Source organism: Coffea arabica, chromosome 2e, assembly GCF_036785885.1.
Source record: "Coffea arabica cultivar ET-39 chromosome 2e, Coffea Arabica ET-39 HiFi, whole genome shotgun sequence".
Taxonomy (NCBI): Eukaryota; Viridiplantae; Streptophyta; class Magnoliopsida; order Gentianales; family Rubiaceae; genus Coffea; species Coffea arabica.
In genome coordinates this window covers 1,888,718-1,908,680 of record NC_092313.1, presented here as the reverse complement: position 1 = coordinate 1,908,680, position 19,963 = coordinate 1,888,718, and the positions used below count along the sequence as shown (strand labels likewise).

Here is a 19,963-nt window from a genome sequence, read left to right as displayed (position 1 = left end):
AAATCGGCAGTTCGGGGGTCGCCTTTCTTCAAGTCCCTGAAGGGAGGTTGACAGTTCGAGTGGAGTCTGGAGTGCCAGAGGGCGTTCGATGAGCTGAAAGCCCACCTCGCTCGGTTGCCAGCTCTGACCTCTCCCGAGATGGGGGAAACCCTGTTCATCTACTTAGCTGCAGGAGAGGGGGCCATTAGCGCAGTGCTGGTACGAGAGGAGAACAAAGTGCAGAAACCTGTGTATTATGTCAGCCGCGCCCTGCAGGGGGCCGATGCAAGGTATTCGGCGGTAGAGCGATATGTTTTGGCATTAGTACACGCAGCTCGAAAGCTCAGGACGTACTTCCAAACTCACCCCGTAGTAGTTATGACGGACCAGCCCCTGAAACAGATCCTTTCCAAACCCGAGTCCTCGGGTCGGATGGTGAAATGGGCTGTGGAATTGTCGGAGTACGACCTGGGATATCAGCCCAAGGCGGCCATTAAAGCCCAAGCCTTGGCGGATTTCATAGCGGATGGCGTTTCTTTTGGATTGCCCGAAGCAGAGGTCGATCAGACCAGGGACATACAGGCCAGGAAGGATGGAGAAGATGCTAAAAATGCGCACGCCGGACAAGCAGCCAAGCCCTTCCAGACCCTAAAGACTACCCAAGCCACCCAGGCCCGAGAAGCAGTAGAGGTCTTACAGACCGGAGACGCTGCTGAGGTCACCCAGGCCATACAGGTAGCGGAGGACGGACCGTCCGAAGAAGCAGCTGAGGCCCAGCCGGCCGAAGAAGCTGCCAAGGACAGACAGGCCGGAGAAGCAGCTGAGGCCGAGCAGACTCAAGGAACTGCCAAGGTCGGAGAGATCGAGGAGGCAGCTAAAGTCGGGCAGGCCGTAGATGCTGTCGAGGCCATGCACCCCGAAAAAGCGGTCAAGGCAGACCTGGCCAGGGATACGACCCAGGCTGGAAGGGATACAGAGGCTGCAGATCTCACCTGCACGTTGTACGTAGATGGCGCATTAAGCAATGAAGGATGTGGTGCGGGGCTCTTCTTAATTAGCCCCATTGGAGAAGAGCTGCCCTATGCATTGAGGTTCGATTTTAGAGCCTCTAACAACGAGTCAGAATACGAGGCTTTGATTGCGGGGATGGAGATGGCCCGGAGGTTAGGGGCCAGATCGATAAAAGTCTATAGCGATTCGCAGTTGATAGTGAACCAAGTATGGGGGAGCTACGAGGTCAAAGAAGGGTCGCTCAGGAAGTACGTGGCCAAAACGTGTGAACTGAAGGGTCAGTTCGAGCAGTTCGTGCTCGAACAGATTCCGCGGAGCCAGAACAAGAGAGCCGACGCCCTGTCTAAACTAGCCTCCACCTCAACTGGCTTCTCAGGTCGGGAAATACTGGTGGAGGTCGTCAAAAGCCGGGCCTATGAACAGGTAAGAGCTGCAGTCATTCAGGTAGTGAGCTCTTGGATGGATCCTATCATTCAGTATTTGGCTCGTGGGGAGCTTCCGCCGAGCAGGTCAGAGGCCCGCAAAATCCTCATCAAGTCACAAAAGTACGCACTCACACATGGAGTTTTGTACAGGAAATCTTACTTGCAGCCTTGGTTAAAGTGCGTAACGCCTGAGGAAGGTAGCTATGTTTTACGAGAGCTACATGAAGGCATCTGCGGCAATCATGTCGGCCCGAGAATATTGGCCAAGAAGGGAATGTTGGCTGGATACTATTGGCCCACCATCTTTAGGGATCCAGCCGAGCTGGTAGCTAGGTGTAGGTCTTGCCAGCTACATGCCCCAATCCATCACACCCCCACTCAGGAAATGATTCCTCTCAGCAGCCCGTGGCCATTCTTCCAGTGGGGGATTGACCTGTTGGGGCCGTTTCCCCGAGCTCTAGGTGGCTGTGAGCACTTGGTGATAGCCATTGATTACTTCACCAAGTGGATAGAGGCCGAGCCCCTCAACACGATAAGCAGCAGGTCGATCCAGAAATTCCTTTGGAAAAGCATAGTCTGCCGATTCGGCATACCGAGGGCTCTCGTCTCGGACAATGGCAGACAGTTCGCTGATCAATCTCTCCGGGAATGGTGCACCGAGCTCGGCATCCATCAACACTTCACCTCAGTGGGGCATCCCCAAGCCAATGGACAGGTCGAGAATGTTAACAGAACCATCCTGCACGGCCTGAGGACAAGATTAGAGTCTGCCCGAACTAATTGGCTGGAGGAGCTACCCACCATACTATGGGCCTACCGGACAACACCTCGGACGGCCACCCAGGATACCCCCTTTGTCCTGACATATGGGGCCGAAGCAGTGATTCCAGCAGAGGTCGGGGTACCCTCAGGTAGGGTGCAACACTTTGTGGCTCAAGATAATGAGGAAGAGATGCGGCTTAACTTGGACCTGATCGAACACCGAAGGGAAGAGGCGGCTATACGAATGACTAAGTATAAGGGCCAGATCGCACGCTACTACAACGCTAGGGTAAGACACATTTCCTTCAAGCCAGGAGACCTGGTGTTACGCAGGAACTCTGTTAGCCGAGCTGTGGGCACGGGTAAGTTAGACCCAAACTGGGAAGGTCCCTACGTGGTAAAAGAAGCTGACCGGGCAGGTTATTGTAAGCTAGCTCGCATGGATGGAAGCGAAGTCCCGCGTACCTGGCACAACTCAAATCTAAGGCTTTTTCTTTAGTACCCTGCCCGAGCTGAAGTGATCAGCTGGACAGGTCTGCTCTGTGTTTTATTAGTTCACTGCGTTTAGCTTGGCCTGTTTTGGCACAGCTCAATTTTGAGGCCTTTTTCTTTAAATAGCCTGCCCGAGCTGAAGTAGTCAGCTGGACAGGTTTGATTTTCACTTCATTAAGTTCAGTACTGAGGATTATAATGTATTCAAAGATTTTGAGTGATCGAAAATTTTTACAAGTGTTGGATGAGAAAGGAAGCTATCTATTCCATGTCAAAAGGGCATACATAAGGGGGGCCATACAAAAACGAGCTGGCCAGCTCGGGTCCTACTCTAGCCTAATCAGCCTATCCACAATGCTATCTTTCTAGTTCTCCCCTTGTTGCTCTTGCTCGGGGGAGGTCGCAGGAAGAGTTGGGTCGGCAACCAAGGCAGCCAGGTCGCGCCCATGGGAGTAGCCCGCGACAAGCCTGTCAATCTGATGGACGGCTTGGGGGTTGTAGTCAGGCCATCTGTCGAGGTCAAAGCCCGGCAAGTTCAAGGATTGAACATCTGCCATGGCTTTGGTATAGCCGAGCTGCAGGACGGGGCCATTCAGGATGGCCAGGTCGTTCATGAAAGCATCAGACTTCTTAAACTCTTGGACGCCCAGCTGGCGCCCTTCCGTCCTCGCTGTCTCTATTAGCTCGGCCGACTTCTTCTGCTCGGCCTCCAGCTGGGCGGTCAGTTCCGCGATCTTCTTCTTCTCCAGTTCGGAGGAGGCCTGAGAGTCGGCAAGCTGCTTCTTTGTGGCTTCTAGCTCCGCCTCTGTCACTTCGAGCTGACTGGCCAGCCTATTCTTGGCAGCATCAGCTTGGGAGAGATTTTCCCCCATGTTCTCGTACCGCTGGGCCAGCTCGACACCTACGACGTTGAGCTGCAAGACCAAACCAGTCAGGGTCTACGTATTAAAGAAACCTTGCTAAAAAGACTGGAGGGTGGAGGAATTACCTGAGCTGCGCTCAGGTAGTAGTGCTCTAACAGCTCAGAGTTAGAGGCGAGCTGTAGGAAGTGATGATCGCGAGGGAGCACCGAGCCCCTGACGAGTTCTCGAGCAGCCTCTGGAAATTGAGCTCGGTCATTCATTGATAGCCCCCACTTCGGGCAGAAGTGGAGGGGATGGGGATGCGTGCTCAGCTCGGTGGGGGGCTTCAGGGGAATCACATTCCTCGCTCGCCATATAGAGGGGGGCGACTCTGATGAGGCCTGCAGCTCGGCCGAGTTGACCCCATAGTGCTCCGCGGAAGCACCAGTAGGAGATGGTTGCGGTGTTGTGGCAGCGGAGGAAGCCACCTCGGTCCTGGCCTTCTTGGCGGTCGTCTTCCTCCTCTTCTTTTTAGGTTCCTCCACTGGAGCAGACTGGGCTGCAGTCTGAGGAATAGGCTCTGGTGGAGGAGGGGCCACGTCGCTAGGAGCAGAAGAGGATATGGTAGCAGGTGTGCGCGAGCTGCCTGTCCCTCCTATGCTCAATAGCTGAGAGAACCTCTTCACTGAGGACAAAGAAAGAAGTCAGTTCGTGCGGAGAAAAAGAGAAAAGAAGAAGAAAAAAGAAGATCAAAGGGATTACAAGCTGTTAGCTCCTCGGGGGTGAGGGGTCGGAGGTCAGGCGCAGGGTCGTTCACCTCTGCTCGAATCAGCCCCGCCGACCGGAGTTGGGCATTGCTGAACTCCTTCACCGATAATCGGGCGTCCGAGCTGACCAGGCAGTCTAGCTCGGCCGCGGGAAGAGGTGAAGGAATGGGGTCAGATACTTGGGTCTCCTCCCTCCAGGTCAAGGGAGGAAAACCCGTGTTCTTCACGTAGAATAACTGAGCTTTCCAGCCCTTAATGGAAGAAGGGGTGTGCGTGAACAGCTCGCGGGTTGGGAGTTCTCCCCCGCTCCTGCGAGCAAAATAAACCAGCCATGAACTGGTCCGCTCACCTTCATTTGGAAGAATGACCTGAAAAGGTCCAAGGAGTAAGGAATTTCGAGGACTCGGCACATAATGAAGAAACCGAGGATCGATCGGATGGCATTTGGAACGAGCTGGGTTATTCGAATCCCCCAGAAGGTCAGAATTTGATAAAGGAATTGGGGAATGGGGAGACGGAGACCAGCTATGAGCTGATCCCTGTAAATGGCTACAAATTCAGAAGGAGGTCGGCAAGCATACTCCCCTGGTCGGGCAGCCCTGGCCTCGAACTGGGGGGGGGATGTCATATCTCCCCGCCAGCTCGTCGACATTCCCCTGATCTAGCAGAGGGGGAATGAGCTCGACTTCCCCAAAGTCGATATCCGGCCCCCTGGAGGGACCTGCCCTGGTCCGAGCTGGAGCTACCTCTAGGGGAATCCCTAGGTCGGCGACTCCAGCGTCGGGACGGACGGGCTGGTCGGTTTGGTCCATGCCTAAAGTAGGAAAAGGAAGGTATTCGGACGAGCTAGAGGAGGAAGAACTGGTGGAAGAGGAGACTATCTCTATGGGTGCAGGTCGGACTACTCTACGCCTAGGTGCCGAGCTAGTGATGTCTGAGTGTGTGGACGAAGAAGACATAAAAGGAACAAGAAGACTTACTAGTGGATAAGGAGGAGCTGATGTGTGTTTAGAGGGAGGCGCTACTCTTGGAGGAACTCTCTAAGCAAGGAGCGAGCTGATAAAATTTGTGGAGGAAGAGAATGAGAAGGTAAGCGTGAAAGTGACGTTTGGAAGGGCCTATTTATAGGCCTCCAGGGCAGGAAGCCGAAAAGGCCCGAGTTGGGAATTTGAATTTATTGCTGAAGGACGGTTATCTTGGAAAAACGCTTGAGCTGACAACCGTCATCATGGGAGGACGTGACCCTTGAAGTGACGATTATGACAGCATACGTGGCGGTTATCCGGACAAGGTGCGCGGTCGTGGGATCGTGGGTCCCACCCCAGGCTGACCTGACGCTTCGAAATTTGGTCCAGACTCACGCGACCCCTCGGTGACTCTAGACTCAAGGGGGGCTAGTGTAATGGGGCAAATCCGCGTGTGACACGTGTTAGATCGGCACGCTACGCACAGCAGGTCGGCAGTAGATACCTCGAGGCTGGCACGGGCCAGCTCGGCATGAGGGGTCTAGCTCGGCCGTATCAGTGGCCTCCTACGATGGGCCTGATGGGCCGTCGCCTCCGAACATTTAGGGGCCGCCGCGCTAAACCCTAAGAAGACTCCGAACCCTAAGGGGACTTTGACTCCCATAAGGAAACTACAATTTATCTGGTCCTATATATACTACTCTACCAAGACTATGTAAGGTACGCTCACATAAGTATTCTCCACTACTACCCTATTCTGGAGCTCTACTGACTTGACCGTCGGAGTTATTCTGGGGACTATCGTCCCGTCTTCGTTTTCCCTTTTCAGGACCCATATCTCGATCCCGTCAGGTCGACCACGTGTGGGCAGCTCGGTTCATTACAGTTCAGCTCGGATATAGTTTTTGGCGGTCGCATCACATACGAAAGGGGCTTTTTGGGTTTTTGGTTCAAATTTGCAGGACCATTTGAGGTCTTAATTTTGGTTTTTGAGCGCTTTGCATGCGAAAGGGGCTTTTTGGGTTTTTGTTTCAAATTTGAAAGGATTATTTGAGGTTTTTTTTTATTTAGTTTTATTTTATACAAATATTTTGCCTGGGAATATGGAGAAAAAAGGATGGAACAATCGGAATATGAAATCCTGAGGAGTCTTCTCGACGCTTGATGGCCTCTGCAGCTGCGGTTGCTACTGACCCTCCTCATCCTCACCATCACCCCAATATCTTCAACAACTTGTCTCGATTCCTTGATACCGTCCCCAACAATCTCTCCACTTTCCTCACCCCACAAACCTCACCACCTTATTCCTCCCCCTCCAAATTCCTCCTCCCTCTACCCTTCCCCGACTCCAGTCGCCCACCACTCTTATCTCCCGCTCGCTTATACTGATTTCCCCTTCGACTCGTCGACTACTCGGCGGCCTAATTCGCCGCTATCTTCTCCACCGGCCGTCAAGAACATGTCTTCTAAGTCCGGCGGTCACGGAGGTTTTCCTTCCACCGTGAGAATTTCCGGCCTCACATCTACTAAAGACAGCTCTGGGCCGGCATTTGTGGGCCAAGTCTTCAGCATGTGCGACCTTTCTGGGACAGGTCTCATGGCTGTTTCTACCCATTTTGACGTACCTTTCCTATCCAAAAGGTATCACCTGTTACATAAAAATCCTACTTTGTAAACTATAATACCATTCTTATTTGTTCACGGGCTGCAGATGAATTATATTCTTTGTTTGCTGAGAGAGTCCCTTTTTTTTTTTTTTTGCATCAGAGATGATAATTCATCAAGAAGGCTTGCTTTAGGTTTCTCGAAGCTTTTATTGACTTAGGTCTAATGCCTGGAACATCTTTAATTACAGATTCAATTTCCCTCCAGTTGTATTGGTTGTTTGATTTGTGAGGCCTATTTACCAGGGATTTAGAAACGTGCTGATTTGGTTTTGTTTCGGGTTCAAGTTCATTTTGAATCAAGTGTATGTTATCTTAACATCTAGTAAAACAGCCGAGGAATCTAGAAAGAAGAAATTAACATGGAATGAATCTAGCGGATTAAAAAGGTACATAGCTATAGTAAGAGTACAAATAAAGCTTGCAGCTTTTCTGTACTATGGCCTTCAAAAATGAGAATATGAACTTTCAGAGTTTCATAAACTGCATATGAAAAAGCTAGTTTTTTCAAGCACTTGCCTCCAAAATAGACAAAAATGCAACAAAGACAGCCAGGGACCAGTCCTTTATGAGATCTTCAGAACCCTTTTGGAACTAGTTACTGATGTGACATTTGAAGAGAAGTTTGAGGAGAAGGTTGGATCAGTCTAGTCGGGACGTGCTGTAATTGATGAGAAGCTATGATCCAAACCATGTAATTTCTGCCTTGCTGAGACATGCCTATGTTGTCCTTGTTTTGAATGACTTTCTGTATTCCATAGGACTCCCCAGTGGCTTAAGAAGATGTTTGCAGCCGTTACCAAGAGTGAAAGGAATGGCCCTGTGTTCCGCTTTTTCATGGACCTTGGAGATGCAGGTTAATTTTTAAGATTAAAGACATGCATAGCTTTCAGTTTTAAACATATTTGACGTTGTATATAAACTGTATCATTTGAAAGCAAACTGTTATATATAGGCTAAGAACAGGTATTTGATTGGTAGATGGCTTTTTATGCTCTTTTAGCTTGTTTTTACAGGTCATATCCTCTTTGATTGGTTGGACTTATATCCTTTCCTATCTCAGAGGTTGTTTGATGCTTTTTTTAATATAAAAAATGAATTTCATTCTCCACACACTTTCTTTGTTTTCTTCTTCCACGGCTGCTGTAATTCTAATAAACATCGAGCTTAACATACCTTGTTATAGAGAGAATTACTCATATTCTAATTTATTCTGCTTCAGTTTCTTATGTTAAACGGCTGAATATTCCCAGTGGTGTCGTTGGTGCATGTCGCCTTGATTTAGCATATGAGCATTTCAAGGTACTGGCTTGCTGATCTTGAGGGACATATCTGAATTTTATTTCTTGCAGCTGATCATTTTATGAATATGGAGTGGCTGGTTATCTAGAGTTGTAAATATTATGTTTCTTCTGGATGGACAAAGTTTAGGATGTTCAAGAAGGAAGAGGGACATTGTAGATAATTTTTACAATTTGGAAGGTTTTCTTATAAGAAAGTGATAGAAAGTTACTTGGAAAGGGTGTAAGATGTTTTTACGATAATTTTGGTCATAAAAAAGCAATTACAAGTTGCAATATCATGGAACTATGAATACTAGGATTCTGAGTCATGGATCCTTGTCAACCCTCTGAGGCTTGATTTTGGAGCTTAGAGAAACCTAATTTTCAATGGTAATTCTAAAGGAAGTAAGGATCAGAGCAGAGAATTTCTTCTTCATTTTGTTTCAAGTAATGTTTCAAGTATCATCTTCATATTTTGGCAGCCAGTATTTTCTAAGACTTGTCTATTACAGATTAATGTTGTAGCTTTTTCATTGTTAAAGTTTCTTATATTGGTAGTAGACAAAATCGTATGGAGTAATTTACCTTTTTCTTGGCAAATGTTTTTTCAAAGAATAGCTAAAAGTTCTTTCCATGTGCTATGCAGGAAAGGCCGCACTTATTCCAATTTGTCCCAAATGAGAAACAGGTTACATGACACTTTCTGCTCTTCTGCAGAAAAATATACTGATGCGATAAAAATCAATACGATACAGAAATACCTGAATGATAATAGACATTTTATCCTCTGCTACATCATCTTGCGGTCATGCAGGTCAAGGAAGCAAATAAACTCCTTAAGATGATGCCACAAAATGGGGGAAAGAAAAAGGTTGAAGGAGTGCCTGTTTTCAGTGCTCAAAACTTAGATATTGCTATAGCCACTACTGATGGTATAAAATGGTTAGTTTGACCTCTTGTACATGTTACTTGGTTCGGCCAATTATTGTTAGCTGGATTGCATCTTCATTGTTCTGATAAAAACATGCTTTGTCCCCTAACCTCCTACTAAATATGATTTTTGAATTTAAATTTCTGTTATGGGATGGTTTTTTCTCCCTTTCAATTTCTGTTTAAGATGTGGAATTCCTCTTTTGGTATGTCATGTGTGTCAGTCTCCTAGTAGTGGTGCGTGGTCTTGTCCGCAAGCACCATGAGTTCTCCATTTATCATCTAGATATGCTAGCTATCTGGTTCATCATGGATTTCATTGCTATATGTTGGCGTAACTATGTTTTGTACCTGACAGGTTCGCTTAATTTTGCCTTTGCACTAGGTACACACCATACTTCTTTGACAAAAGTACACTGGACAACATTCTTGAAGAATCTGTCGATCAGCATTTCCATTCATTGATCCAAACTCGGAACATGCACCGAAGACGGGAGATTGTTGATGACAACTTGGCGGCAGAAGTAGTTGAAGAGATGGGAGATAGCATGTGGGAGCCTCCAGAGGTACAAATTTGTAAACTGATTTTACTCAGTTATTACAATAAAATTGATGGTACCTGAGATGCAAACTATTTGAGGAGGCCATTTTCCCCATTGGTTTTATGTGCAAGGAGCTTGGCATGATTAAAAAGGAAGCTTTTATCTGTTTGGCTGGAGCGCAAAATTGCTAGGTAGAGAGAGCCACGGATGGGAAGAATTTTTTTCTTATGCTATGTTTGCTGCAATGGGCATTCACACGATATATCACTTAACTAAGTGCTTGATTGATGAGAAAAAAACATAAAACTTGACTATGTGAAGAGTACATTTGCTTACACCCAGAAGCCCATGTATTGCTTCTTGACAGGTTCAGGAAGTGATTGATGAAATGGGCAATCCTGGGATTCCTTTAAGTGTCATATCCAAGGCTGCTGAAATTCAGCTTCTTCATGCTGTCGACAAGGTTTTTCTCGGAAATAGATGGCTGCGGAAAGCAACTGGAATCCAACCAAAATTTCCTTATATAGTTGACTCATTTGAGAAAAGGTACTGTGATACAGAAAGATTTAGTTTCTGACATAAGCTTGTTTCTTCCCTTAAAACAATATTGAGAGAATCTCTGTTCACTATCATTTTTGAGTTGATCACATTGTGCTGTTTGCTGAAAAATTTGACCATGGACTTGGATGAGTTTAGTTTATAGTTTCAACTTTATTGGAAAATTTGGAGGAAAAAAATTTCTCACCGATGTTTTTCCAGTCAACAAAATTGTGCATATCTTAATGTTGGTGTAATGAAGAGCTCATTGTGACAGTGACGCGTTCTTATCCCTCCTGTTCTTGTAACTTGGATGATCGTTTGCAATCATAACTCTTTTCCTTCCTTTATTGCCTTGTGAGATCAAAATTCCTTGGAATTTCCGCTATCTTTTACACAATCTATTTGATTGCAGGAGTACCGCTTCTTTCTTGAGAGCAAGCAAATCTTCCAACCTCATTGAAGACTGTAATTTAGGAAACAGTAGCATGTCGCTTCAGTGCCTTGACAAGTCAGAGGATCATATGAAAGATAATATCTCTGCTGAGCAGGAAAAAAAGCTGGACTCTCAACTTCCATTCCATGATTGGTTGGCTCTTCCATGGTTGAAGGAACGGCAGAAGCTCCCAACATTAGAAGATAAAAAGTGCCGTCCTGTTGATGCTCTTGGAAAAATGTCCAATCCATTTCATAATTAATGCTGTTAAACTAATTAATTTTTTTTGTCCTGCAGAGAGAAGATTGCCACTGAGTCTAGGAGACAACAACTACAGTCATCTCCTCTTCTTCCGAAGATTACTATGGTTGGTATCTCAGCAGGAGAGGCAGGGCAGATGAACAAGGCCACATTAAAAAAGACAATGGAGGATCTAACAAAAGAATTAGAAAGGATGGATCCGTCAAATCAGCCAGGAACTGTTAGTAACGAACTTAAAATCGAAGAGAGAGATCCTCTTTTTGTGGCAAATATTGGTGATTATGTAAAAGCTGGTTCAGCTAGATTGATTAGGAGAGAAGCCAACTAGACACATTACCAGTTTTGTATCTTTGTTGCATTTAGCTTGTGTAGTTGTTCCAGGTACTGGGAAGATGTAAATCAGTGGGGCAATTCATGTTTGTGTGGTACTAGTGGATGATGTGCTGTGTTTCTGGTGGTTAGAACTGGTAGCATTGGGTTATTAGTCTTACAATAAGCGCCAAGAATAGCAGTTTCATACGGGTAGAAAGTACAGTATTTCTGAGCCTTGTGCCTTTTTGTTGTAGCTGATGATCTGAAAGTTTTGGCAGCAGTGATAGAGTTTCTTATGGGCATTTCTTGGGCATGTGATAATAATACTCTGGATCTGTTACTAGTATCTTTTTGAAGTCATGTTTACCTTGTTCGTTCGAACAGATGAGAATGGGGAATTTGCATCGACATTAGTTATGTACAATAGATTGAAGGCTTATGTGAAAAAGGAAGATTTATGCATGTGACGCTCGTTTGTGAAGAATTTGTTTTACTAACGACTTTGCGGAGACCTGTGTTTTTGGTAAACAGTCGCCCGAGCCTGGTCACTGCGACCCCCTTTGTGAGGAGGCACCCCTTCTTCCGAAGTTACGGGGCTAGATTAAGATATTGAGAGGACTCTTTCTGACAAAAATATGTAATTGTCAGCAAAGTTGTTGCTTTTTTTCTTTTCTTCAAATCCAAAAATTTATTATTTATACATAACACATAGGTCGTCGATTCAGCATTGGATAAAGGGGGCAAAATGCCCATCTTTTTCATTTTTACAATAAGCGTTTCATATCGATAGGAGTGTTCTCTATCGATAAAATATTAAGGGGTGATCTCGTAGTTCTTGGCCTGTGAAGATGCGTTGTTAGGTGCTCCATTTTTTCCCATTGAGGCCGAACCTAAACCTGTGCTCGAGAGATAGCTGTCCATACACTGATAAGGGATGTACGCTAACACCAGAAAAATGATTAAAAAAAATAAAATAAAATTTTGTTTGCTCATTTTTGGGTGTCATTTTTGGTTGAGTTGGAGCAGCAAAGCGTCCGGTTTGCAAATGATTGCACGATGCCAAAGAAGGACCAAATACGTTTCCTTTTCAGCAATTTGAGAGGTGTTACTCCGTTGCAAATGGATGATTGATGGACTTCAAAGTTCAAATCAAGGCTGTCGTCCTCATCAAACTTTCGATGGACTTGGCTTGGCTGAGGAGTCAGACAACGAAATTCGGTAGAATAGAAGATAAGGATTTGGTTTTAGCCATTCACTTGTGTATGTGCCCGAATATTTCCATATCCGGTAACAGCGACCAATTGCATACGAACCAACGCCAGAAAAGTCAGTGATCGGACCTTTAGAGTTCTTCTTACTATCTATCTACCAGGTTTAGAATTATCGAGCTTTTAAAATTCTCTTTACTATCTATCAGGTTTAGAATTCGCGGTCTGATAATTAAGGATAAAAAGGGTACGAGCAACAAAAAAAAATGGTTCGAAATCTTGATCCAATTCCATAAAGTGGGAGGAGAAAAGGAAAAAAAAAAAAAAAAAGCGCCAATGTTAACATCAAATCAACTCGTTTAAACAATCATTAACAAGACAGAAAAAAGAATAGTCGATTGGAACGGAGCCACGTTCTGCATCTGCTGTAGCTAAGCTGCGGTGGTTGTTTGTACCTCAAAATTTTGTCCTATTCACCATTGTAGATTTCGTGGTGCGTCGCGATTCTCCAAACCATTCTGTGCCACCCACCACACAGTATCACCAAGTGCTGTCAAGCTGGTTGACCAATTCCCCCTCGAATAGATATGGAACCGAAAAAAGTGAAGAATCACCAAAGAGGAAGTGGCCGTCTTTTCTTTTATTCGGCCAAACCCACCACCAACGGGTGACACCAAGTTAAAAACACCCTCCGGCTCCACGAAGGGCACGGCCGCCCCCCGAGGACAACTGCAACCAAGTCTCTAAAGTCGAAGGCCTAACTTTTCTGGGAGATGCATTAATCGGATATAGCTGATTCACTCTCAAGCACTTTTGCAAGCACTTTTGCTTTTTCCTTCCCCTTTCTTTGAACCTGAAAAAGATCCCGTAAAGCAACATGCTGATGTAGACGCTGAACACAGGCACCAAAGAATGCTAGTCAGTTCAACTTAATTTTCTTCGACTTGCTGTTCATTAAAGTATCCCTCCCATTCATCAACGACGATACATGTAGTTATTCATCGTGTCCCTATTACACATGATATCTCTATGATTACACCTCAGTTTCTGTTCAACGTTTGCCAAACTGTAATCATCATTGATCCTGAAACGATCGATCATACCATCTTTTTAAGTGAGTATTTAGTGGAAGAAGGCCAGCAATCCAAATTAAGCATCCTCTTTTTAAGTGAGTATTTGTTTTGAACTGAAGAGAATTTCAATTGAACACTTCTTGACTGATTATATCATTTTTATGGCTGGTATGGCGGTTCAGTAGTTGGATATTTCCTTCCTCGGTTTGATTAAAATTGCAGTTCTTTTGTTGATCCACATGTCTTGGATTAAGTTATCCTATTCAACCCCAATTATCCCTCTTTAACTCTCACCCCCCACCCTTAACTCTAAAGAATTTTTTTGTGGTAATGAACACCATCCATCGGTTAACCAAATCTCAGTATCTTATATCCCAATGCATCACCAAAAAAGAACTAAAGTCCCTCTTTGAACTGTAAGTTAAGGAATCGAACCCTATCTGCAGTGAACAAAGTTTAAAGTTTAAAGGATGTGTCAGAACACTCCTTTGATTTACTATGTTCTTATATCTGCTAGTCCCTTATATATATAGCTTCTTTAAGCCCCCTCCCCTGAAATTAGGATAGATTATATTATAGAAAAGTTACGGCGTTGCCAAAAAAAAAAAAAAACATGCTTGAAGTGGTTTCGACTTTCCCTTTTTCTTGTGTTGACATAGATTAGATTGCTAGTGTTACTGGCTTGCTGTATTACGTCAACATTCCTATGCCAGGTACCAGCAAAGCCGAATCTACGAGCCATGCCCTTTCGTTCTTTCTGTAGTAGCTGCTATTTGTTTCCCTTCTGCTAGAAATTGACCCCTCTTAGGATCTACCACCACTGGTTACAAGATTACCATATCTTTGGCTCTAGCATTTGATTTTGGTTGAACCAGGACCATCTGAGATGAGATGCGAACCCTCTAACAAAGTAGAGCAACAAAACAGCATCTTTAGAATAGAGGATATATTCTAAGCCTTTGGCAGCTCTATGGGTCTTGACTGCATCGAGGGGAACAAGGGCTATGAAAGAAAAACCAACATAATCGATCTTTCAGCATCTTCAAACTGACGTAACGAAAATCAAAAGAGGTCTGTCAAATGCCCCATTTTCTTTTGTTTTGCTTTTGGATTATGTCATATGTTTCTCTTGTTTGCCGTATGATGCCCATAAATTCTAACTTTTCTCATTAATTTAAACTTTAGTCTGTACAATTAACAAATAATTGTACGTATGTACAGGCCATTACATTGCTTTTTCATCTTAACCAACGACGTGGGGGAAGATGCAAATACATTATTTCACTTCGTTGAATCAGTCTATTTGCCGAGCAATCAATCTAATGACGGTGAACCTCGAGACTCCGGGCTCTCACGGGCGACCAAAAAACAATTGCAGTCTATCCTCGCTTGCCAAGGATATTTGCATTGATAGGCCTGCCTGCACTAAGCAATTCCTAGTCGGAACGAATGGTTATGTGCTTGTGTTTTCAGACTTCAGCTTGCCCTTTTACTATTTTAGTTTTTTTTTTTTGTGTTTTAACCACTCCAAAATTCTTTTGGACGCGGACCATATTCCTTGAGAACCAGCAAATTCTGGAAGGGATCATGATGGCATGACGCAAATCATAGAAAATTGGAATCTTTCCTCCACTGTTTCGCGAAAAGTGGCCATCACAGTGGGAGCATTTGCCAACTTGGGGTTGAACTGGGGAGGGTGTAAAAGTTTCTCCAAACATATCATTGGAGGTTTTTGGAGGCTGGAGCTCTATTTTCACAATGATATATATGGTAGTATAACAAATATACGACTGAAGAAGTTAAGCTCAAAAATTTGGTACACAATTCGGCTAAAAGTTGCATGATGCACAATTCTATCGTTGCACAAGAAAAGTAGATCAATTAATCACCGTGCTTTGCTCAATGGCTACCACCAAAGTCTGTAAGATTTGGTGGGGTGGGAGATCAATGACTCAAAATTTGTCCCACCATCGATCACTATATATGATCTGTCACTTTAAATGATTCCAGACGGACACGGACGGTGGTGATTCAGTCCCCACTGATGATTTTTTCTTAGTTTCTTCAGGTCCCTCTCCCACTCCCATAGTATAGAATAAATATATGTCTATCGTGTCTAAAAAAAAAAGAAAAAAGAAAAGTAGATCAATTGAAATTTTATACCCAAAACGAAATATTCTTACAACAATAAGGTCTATATATCTCAAACATAATTTATTCCCACACAATCGATAAATTTGCACGCTTGGAAGATTAAAAGCGCAAAATCCTGTGCAGGTTGAAGTTGTACCTGCCTAGGCTAGGAGTATAGCACCCGCCTTATCAACTCCCAGCCCCCCCACTTTGACGTTTCTGCAAAGTCAATCTCAGAAGCTCAAGGCATATCTTATTCCATATCAAAGATGCCAAAGCGCTGACTCCGGAACCACTTTGCTTCTCTCCTCCATCGACTGACAGAGACAATGTGGAAAATCTTTATATTCCTCTTCGGGTATAAATAGACAGAGAGATACCAGTGGTAATAAAAGAATCAAGGTCAGAGCCTGTCTCTGTATCTTTTGCTTCTCTTCACCCCACTCCTCCATTCTAATAGGCTCCCCCTGCATTTGCATTATTGATTATACTACAAGATTAATTATCTCTTCCAAAAGTCAGCGCCGTCCTCCTCGGGCCCCCTCTGATTTTTCCACCTTTTGTCTCCCATCTCCAATTTGCAGAATGCTACAGTACGCTAGTGGACAGGACAACACTGATGATTTTTAGCATTAAGGAAAAAGGGGAAAAAATAAAGCCTGTGCCCCTTTGTCTGTTTGTAGTTTTTTTTGGACTCTGAAGCCAAGCGTAAGCAGAGTGGTGGGATTGGAGAACTGGAGGTGTGTGCACTAAATAGTGTATATCCCGGCCCTGATGAATCGCTCAATATATGGCTGATGACTGGGATTTGTATGCGGTGGTGAGGAGCTGCTTCAACGCCGCTGCTGCATCAACAGCCTCCTCATCCACTACGACTGACGCCGCCATAGCCCCTGTTGAGAACAGCAGCCTGCCATCGGGAGAGACGCCGTCGTCGTCGTCATTCCTAGCTTCTCCTTCATTTCAAAGCGGCCACACTTCATCTGATTTTCCGGGCTTTGCAAATCACACGAGGGACTCCTTTCGGGGACTCCAAGAAATTTACAAGGAACCGTACGAGGATATAGTACAATCTTTCGTCGACCTTAATTCACAAGCTCAGCACATCCAAGCAATCCAAGGCCCTGGATGCACAGCAGATCAGACACCTCAACAGCAACGGATATATGGACAACCACAGCAGCTGATGCAGCAACCGCAAAGATATTCACACCTCAGCCGTGAGATGTTTGTTGGTTCTTCCCTTTCTTTTCCATCTACAAGTCCTCAGCCCGAAAGGCCGCGAAGAAGGTAAGCGAGCATTTACTAGAAAACTCCAGGAATACTAACTATTTTTGGATCTTCCAACCCAGATCGAGTCGAAATAACAACTAAATTAAGTTGTACGTCATAGAATTAATGTGGCTCAGCTTTTGAATATTAGTATACAATTCCAATCAACGATAGAGAAGAATCGAAACTAGCATAGAATCTTGACACCGTATTTTTAAGTGTTTCAAGAAATGCAAATTAATAGCATCTTCCTAAACAGGAAAAACCAGCAGGCCAAGAGGATTCAACAAATGACACAAGAAGAATTATCAGCTGATTCATGGGCATGGAGAAAATACGGTCAAAAGCCAATTAAAGATTCCCCGTATCCAAGGTTTTTTTCTCTTTGATCACCCATTCCGGCTATATCCCAATTATTTGGTTATCACATGGAAATGTTGCAAGGAAAAGTTCCGTCACATTAATTTTAACTTTCCGGATAATTGAGCAATGACACTAGATAGTTTTGTTGGGATAAAAAATCAATCAGAAACTACTACAGATGTAGCACCTCGAAAGGATGTACAGCGAGGAAACAAGTGGAGCGATGCCCTGCGGATCCTAGCATGTACGTGGTCTCATACAGCGGGGAACACTCGCACCCCCGTCCTACGCACCGGAGCTCCCTCGCTGGTACTACCCGCAGCAAAGTACCCCCCGCTGCCGCCGCCAGGCGCCCCACCACCACCACCGCTACTACTACTTCCACCACTAATATCCATAACATTGCCTCCTCATCAATAGCTTCTTGTTCTTCATCATCTCCAGCCTCTGCTTCCAGTTTCTCTCCAACCGCCACGCCCATAACAGAAGGCGACAGTGGCGTAGACGAAAATGTGGATCAAGAGACTGCAGATAACGAAAACAACAACAGCTGCGGCGCAGAATTATTATTTTCAGGGGAGGAGGAGTTAGAGGGGTGGGCGGATGATGGTGATGACGATGATGAAAATGATGGCGATGGGAACGGGGATGATGATATTCTCATTCCTAACTATGCTCTCGTGAATGATGATCGTTTCTTCAAGGGCTTACATTTTAAGGACTAAAGTCTGAAGTGGTAGCCTGGTGATAACTCGTAGTCGTACGTGACGTGGTACGAGGATTTTGTTCTCATCGCCTGCTGCGACGGCTGCTTAGTAGTTGGCCCGGGAAATTCGAGACATTTGGACTAGGACATCCGCAAGCTGTTGTGGCCGGCAGCCGAATTAATGAGGTGATCCTGAAAGAAATAAAACTGTGTTTATCCTCCACCCAACTTTCTTGTTTTCTTTTAGCCTGTGATTCCTTTAGATTTGTGACTTCAGCTTTATCAAAGTATTAGCAGCTTCTAAGGATCAGTCAGTCGTGTACTTGTTGGGTGAAGTTTTGTGTAGAATAAAAGGTGCCCAGCCACGAGCCAACCATTCCATGGAGTCAAATTTTGAGTCTGTCCTAGAATTCCTAAACGAGGATTCTATCTTTCATCATCGTTGAGGAGCTCATGGGACAAACATTCCCCGCAATTTCACCTGGAAAATAGATTTAATTGGTCTTTCTTTCATTTGACTGTTTCAGGACCTTATAAAATGACTGGTTATTTTTCATTTGCGTTACGCATCAAATAGTTGACCACCATTACATAATACAAGCCCCGCTTCCGACAGAATTTATAAGTGAAAGGAGATATCGAATAATAAAAAGGGAAAAAAAAAACTGAAAAGGTCACGTTACTCGAGATTCATTTTGTAAATTTGTGCCGAATATTTTAATTCAACAACTTCATCTTTAGCCCAATATATTAGCAGATTGGATTGGAAATGAATCTACTGTATAATACAATGCAAAGCTTAATGAACAAACATGTCATTTCTTGTTATTAGAGCTTAAAGATGAACAAACTATTCGATCTGATAAAAGCTCGTTAGAACTTGATTTATCAACTAGTCAAACCGAACTTGAATAACGTTTTATGTTTGATAACCTTTAAATTCAATAAAAAAAATTCGTTCAAACTCGATCTTGTAAAAAAAATAAATAAAATTTTAAACTCGTTAAAATAATCAAATAAGTTTGAATACTCAATTTTATTAGGAACGGATATATGTTGTTGTTAGCTACACAAGGAAAGTCAAGAAAAAAGCGGAGATACTAATGTGCTTTTAAGATTTAATGGACTCGGCTTAGTCTTGTATGAATGATAGTAGTTTGTCTTCGTTATGAAGTGGAAGAAAGTCAACTTTCGCTCTTTGAGCGCAAACAATACACGTCACTTATAGACAGACACGCACGCCTAAAACCGATTCCCACACTCTATTTTCTCATCATCATCTGTTCTTAGGGACAATTAGAGTCGTTAATCACAATTCAATTATGTTGATTTCTTCAAATCTGTTCATCGATAATTCATCCATTAATTTTGAATTGATCTAAATGAGTATTCAATTAAATTCATTTAATTGGTGGATAATAGATTGATTCAATTCATCCATTTATACCTATTTAAAAATAATTATACATTTAAACTCAACTTTTAGTAAGTGTTAAGCAAATAAATTTAAATTTCTTACTAATCTAATAACACTCAAATACCATTATTTCTTGTCAAATAACATGCAAAAAAATAAATAGAATTTTAAATAAATGGATAATTGGATATATCTATACCCATTTATTTAAATAAATTCTGAAGTTTCTAGTTTAAGCTGGATGTCAAATAAGCTCGAACGCGTGTTTATTAATAGGAACGTCCCTGGTATTGTAAAACAAGCAAGAACTTCAATTTAAATGAAAGTCTCGCTGCTCAACTCTATAAAGCTAACACGAGAGGGTCTCAGGGAGAAAATGATAAGTATTTCTTCCCACTATATTCCAATTAATTGTCCAGGTGGCGCTCCATCTTTTTGGCATTTCACTCTTCCCTACTAAATAAGGCAACTAGACTTCGTAGGCGTATGGACGGGTCTATCGACCTCTCGCACATTGAATATGTATAGTTTTGTCTAGTCCGGTTTGGAATGTGGCATGTAGAGAGCGAAAATCCGATGTTTG

At 43.9% G+C, this 19,963-nt stretch overlaps 3 protein-coding genes and 2 long non-coding RNA genes across 8 annotated transcripts; 4 read left to right on the top strand and 1 right to left on the bottom strand.

Annotated features, from left to right (window-relative positions):
* Positions 1–138: 138 nt before the first annotated feature.
* LOC140037390 (uncharacterized) lies at positions 139–2,676 on the top strand. Its single transcript, XM_072081512.1, has one exon. The coding sequence runs from the start codon at positions 139–141 to the stop codon at positions 2,674–2,676; it is 2,538 nt and encodes an 845-aa protein (XP_071937613.1).
* A 3,309-nt stretch (positions 2,677–5,985) lies between these two features.
* On the top strand, positions 5,986–11,554 carry LOC113729999 (uncharacterized). 4 transcript variants are annotated; one of them, XM_027254400.2, is made up of 10 exons: positions 6,745–6,884; positions 7,011–7,763; positions 7,924–7,972; positions 8,130–8,209; positions 8,837–8,878; positions 9,005–9,132; positions 9,506–9,686; positions 10,030–10,208; positions 10,615–10,845; positions 10,933–11,554. In XM_027254400.2, the coding sequence occupies exons 2-10, from the start codon at positions 7,578–7,580 to the stop codon at positions 11,222–11,224; spliced, it is 1,368 nt and encodes a 455-aa protein (XP_027110201.1). In that variant the 5' UTR covers positions 6,745–6,884; positions 7,011–7,577; the 3' UTR covers positions 11,225–11,554. The 4 variants fall into 4 exon arrangements, with proteins under 4 accessions (XP_027110200.1, XP_027110201.1, XP_071934155.1 ...); XM_027254399.2 differs by lacking the exon at positions 7,924–7,972 and having other exon boundaries at positions 5,986–6,884; positions 7,669–7,763; XM_072078054.1 differs by lacking the exon at positions 7,924–7,972.
* Positions 11,555–12,729: 1,175 nt separating this feature from the next.
* LOC140036498 (uncharacterized) lies at positions 12,730–15,433 on the top strand. Its single transcript, XR_011840053.1, has 2 exons — positions 12,730–14,560; positions 14,711–15,433. It is a non-coding gene; the product is annotated as an uncharacterized lncRNA (long non-coding RNA).
* Positions 15,434–15,630: 197 nt separating this feature from the next.
* Positions 15,631–17,583, bottom strand: LOC140036497 (uncharacterized). The gene is made up of 2 exons (XR_011840052.1): positions 17,445–17,583; positions 15,631–16,878 (listed from the first exon to the last, which is right to left on the bottom strand). It is a non-coding gene; the product is annotated as an uncharacterized lncRNA (long non-coding RNA).
* LOC113729998 (WRKY transcription factor 22-like) lies at positions 16,413–18,519 on the top strand. Its single transcript, XM_027254398.2, has 3 exons — positions 16,413–16,912; positions 17,154–17,267; positions 17,424–18,519. The coding sequence occupies exons 1-3, from the start codon at positions 16,413–16,415 to the stop codon at positions 17,980–17,982; spliced, it is 1,173 nt and encodes a 390-aa protein (XP_027110199.1). The 3' UTR covers positions 17,983–18,519.
* The last annotated feature ends 1,444 nt before the right edge of the window (positions 18,520–19,963 follow it).

What these genes read in the sequence shown, in the direction of transcription:
- LOC140037390 (XM_072081512.1), top strand. Translation starts at nt 139, where the DNA reads ATGGGGGAAACCCTGTTCATCTACTTAGCTGCAGGAGAGGGGGCCATT.
- LOC113729999 (XM_027254399.2), top strand. Translation starts at nt 6,703, where the DNA reads ATGTCTTCTAAGTCCGGCGGTCACGGAGGTTTTCCTTCCACCGTGAGA. An exon ending in GTACCTTTCCTATCCAAAAG is followed by an intron (nt 6,885 to 7,668) that starts GTATCACCTGTT and finishes TGTATTCCATAG; the next exon opens with GACTCCCCAGTGGCTTAAGA. An exon ending in ACTACTGATGGTATAAAATG is followed by an intron (nt 9,133 to 9,505) that starts GTTAGTTTGACC and finishes CCTTTGCACTAG; the next exon opens with GTACACACCATACTTCTTTG.
- LOC113729998 (XM_027254398.2), top strand. Translation starts at nt 16,413, where the DNA reads ATGGCTGATGACTGGGATTTGTATGCGGTGGTGAGGAGCTGCTTCAAC. An exon ending in CCCGAAAGGCCGCGAAGAAG is followed by an intron (nt 16,913 to 17,153) that starts GTAAGCGAGCAT and finishes CTTCCTAAACAG; the next exon opens with GAAAAACCAGCAGGCCAAGA. An exon ending in AAAGATTCCCCGTATCCAAG is followed by an intron (nt 17,268 to 17,423) that starts GTTTTTTTCTCT and finishes AAAATCAATCAG; the next exon opens with AAACTACTACAGATGTAGCA.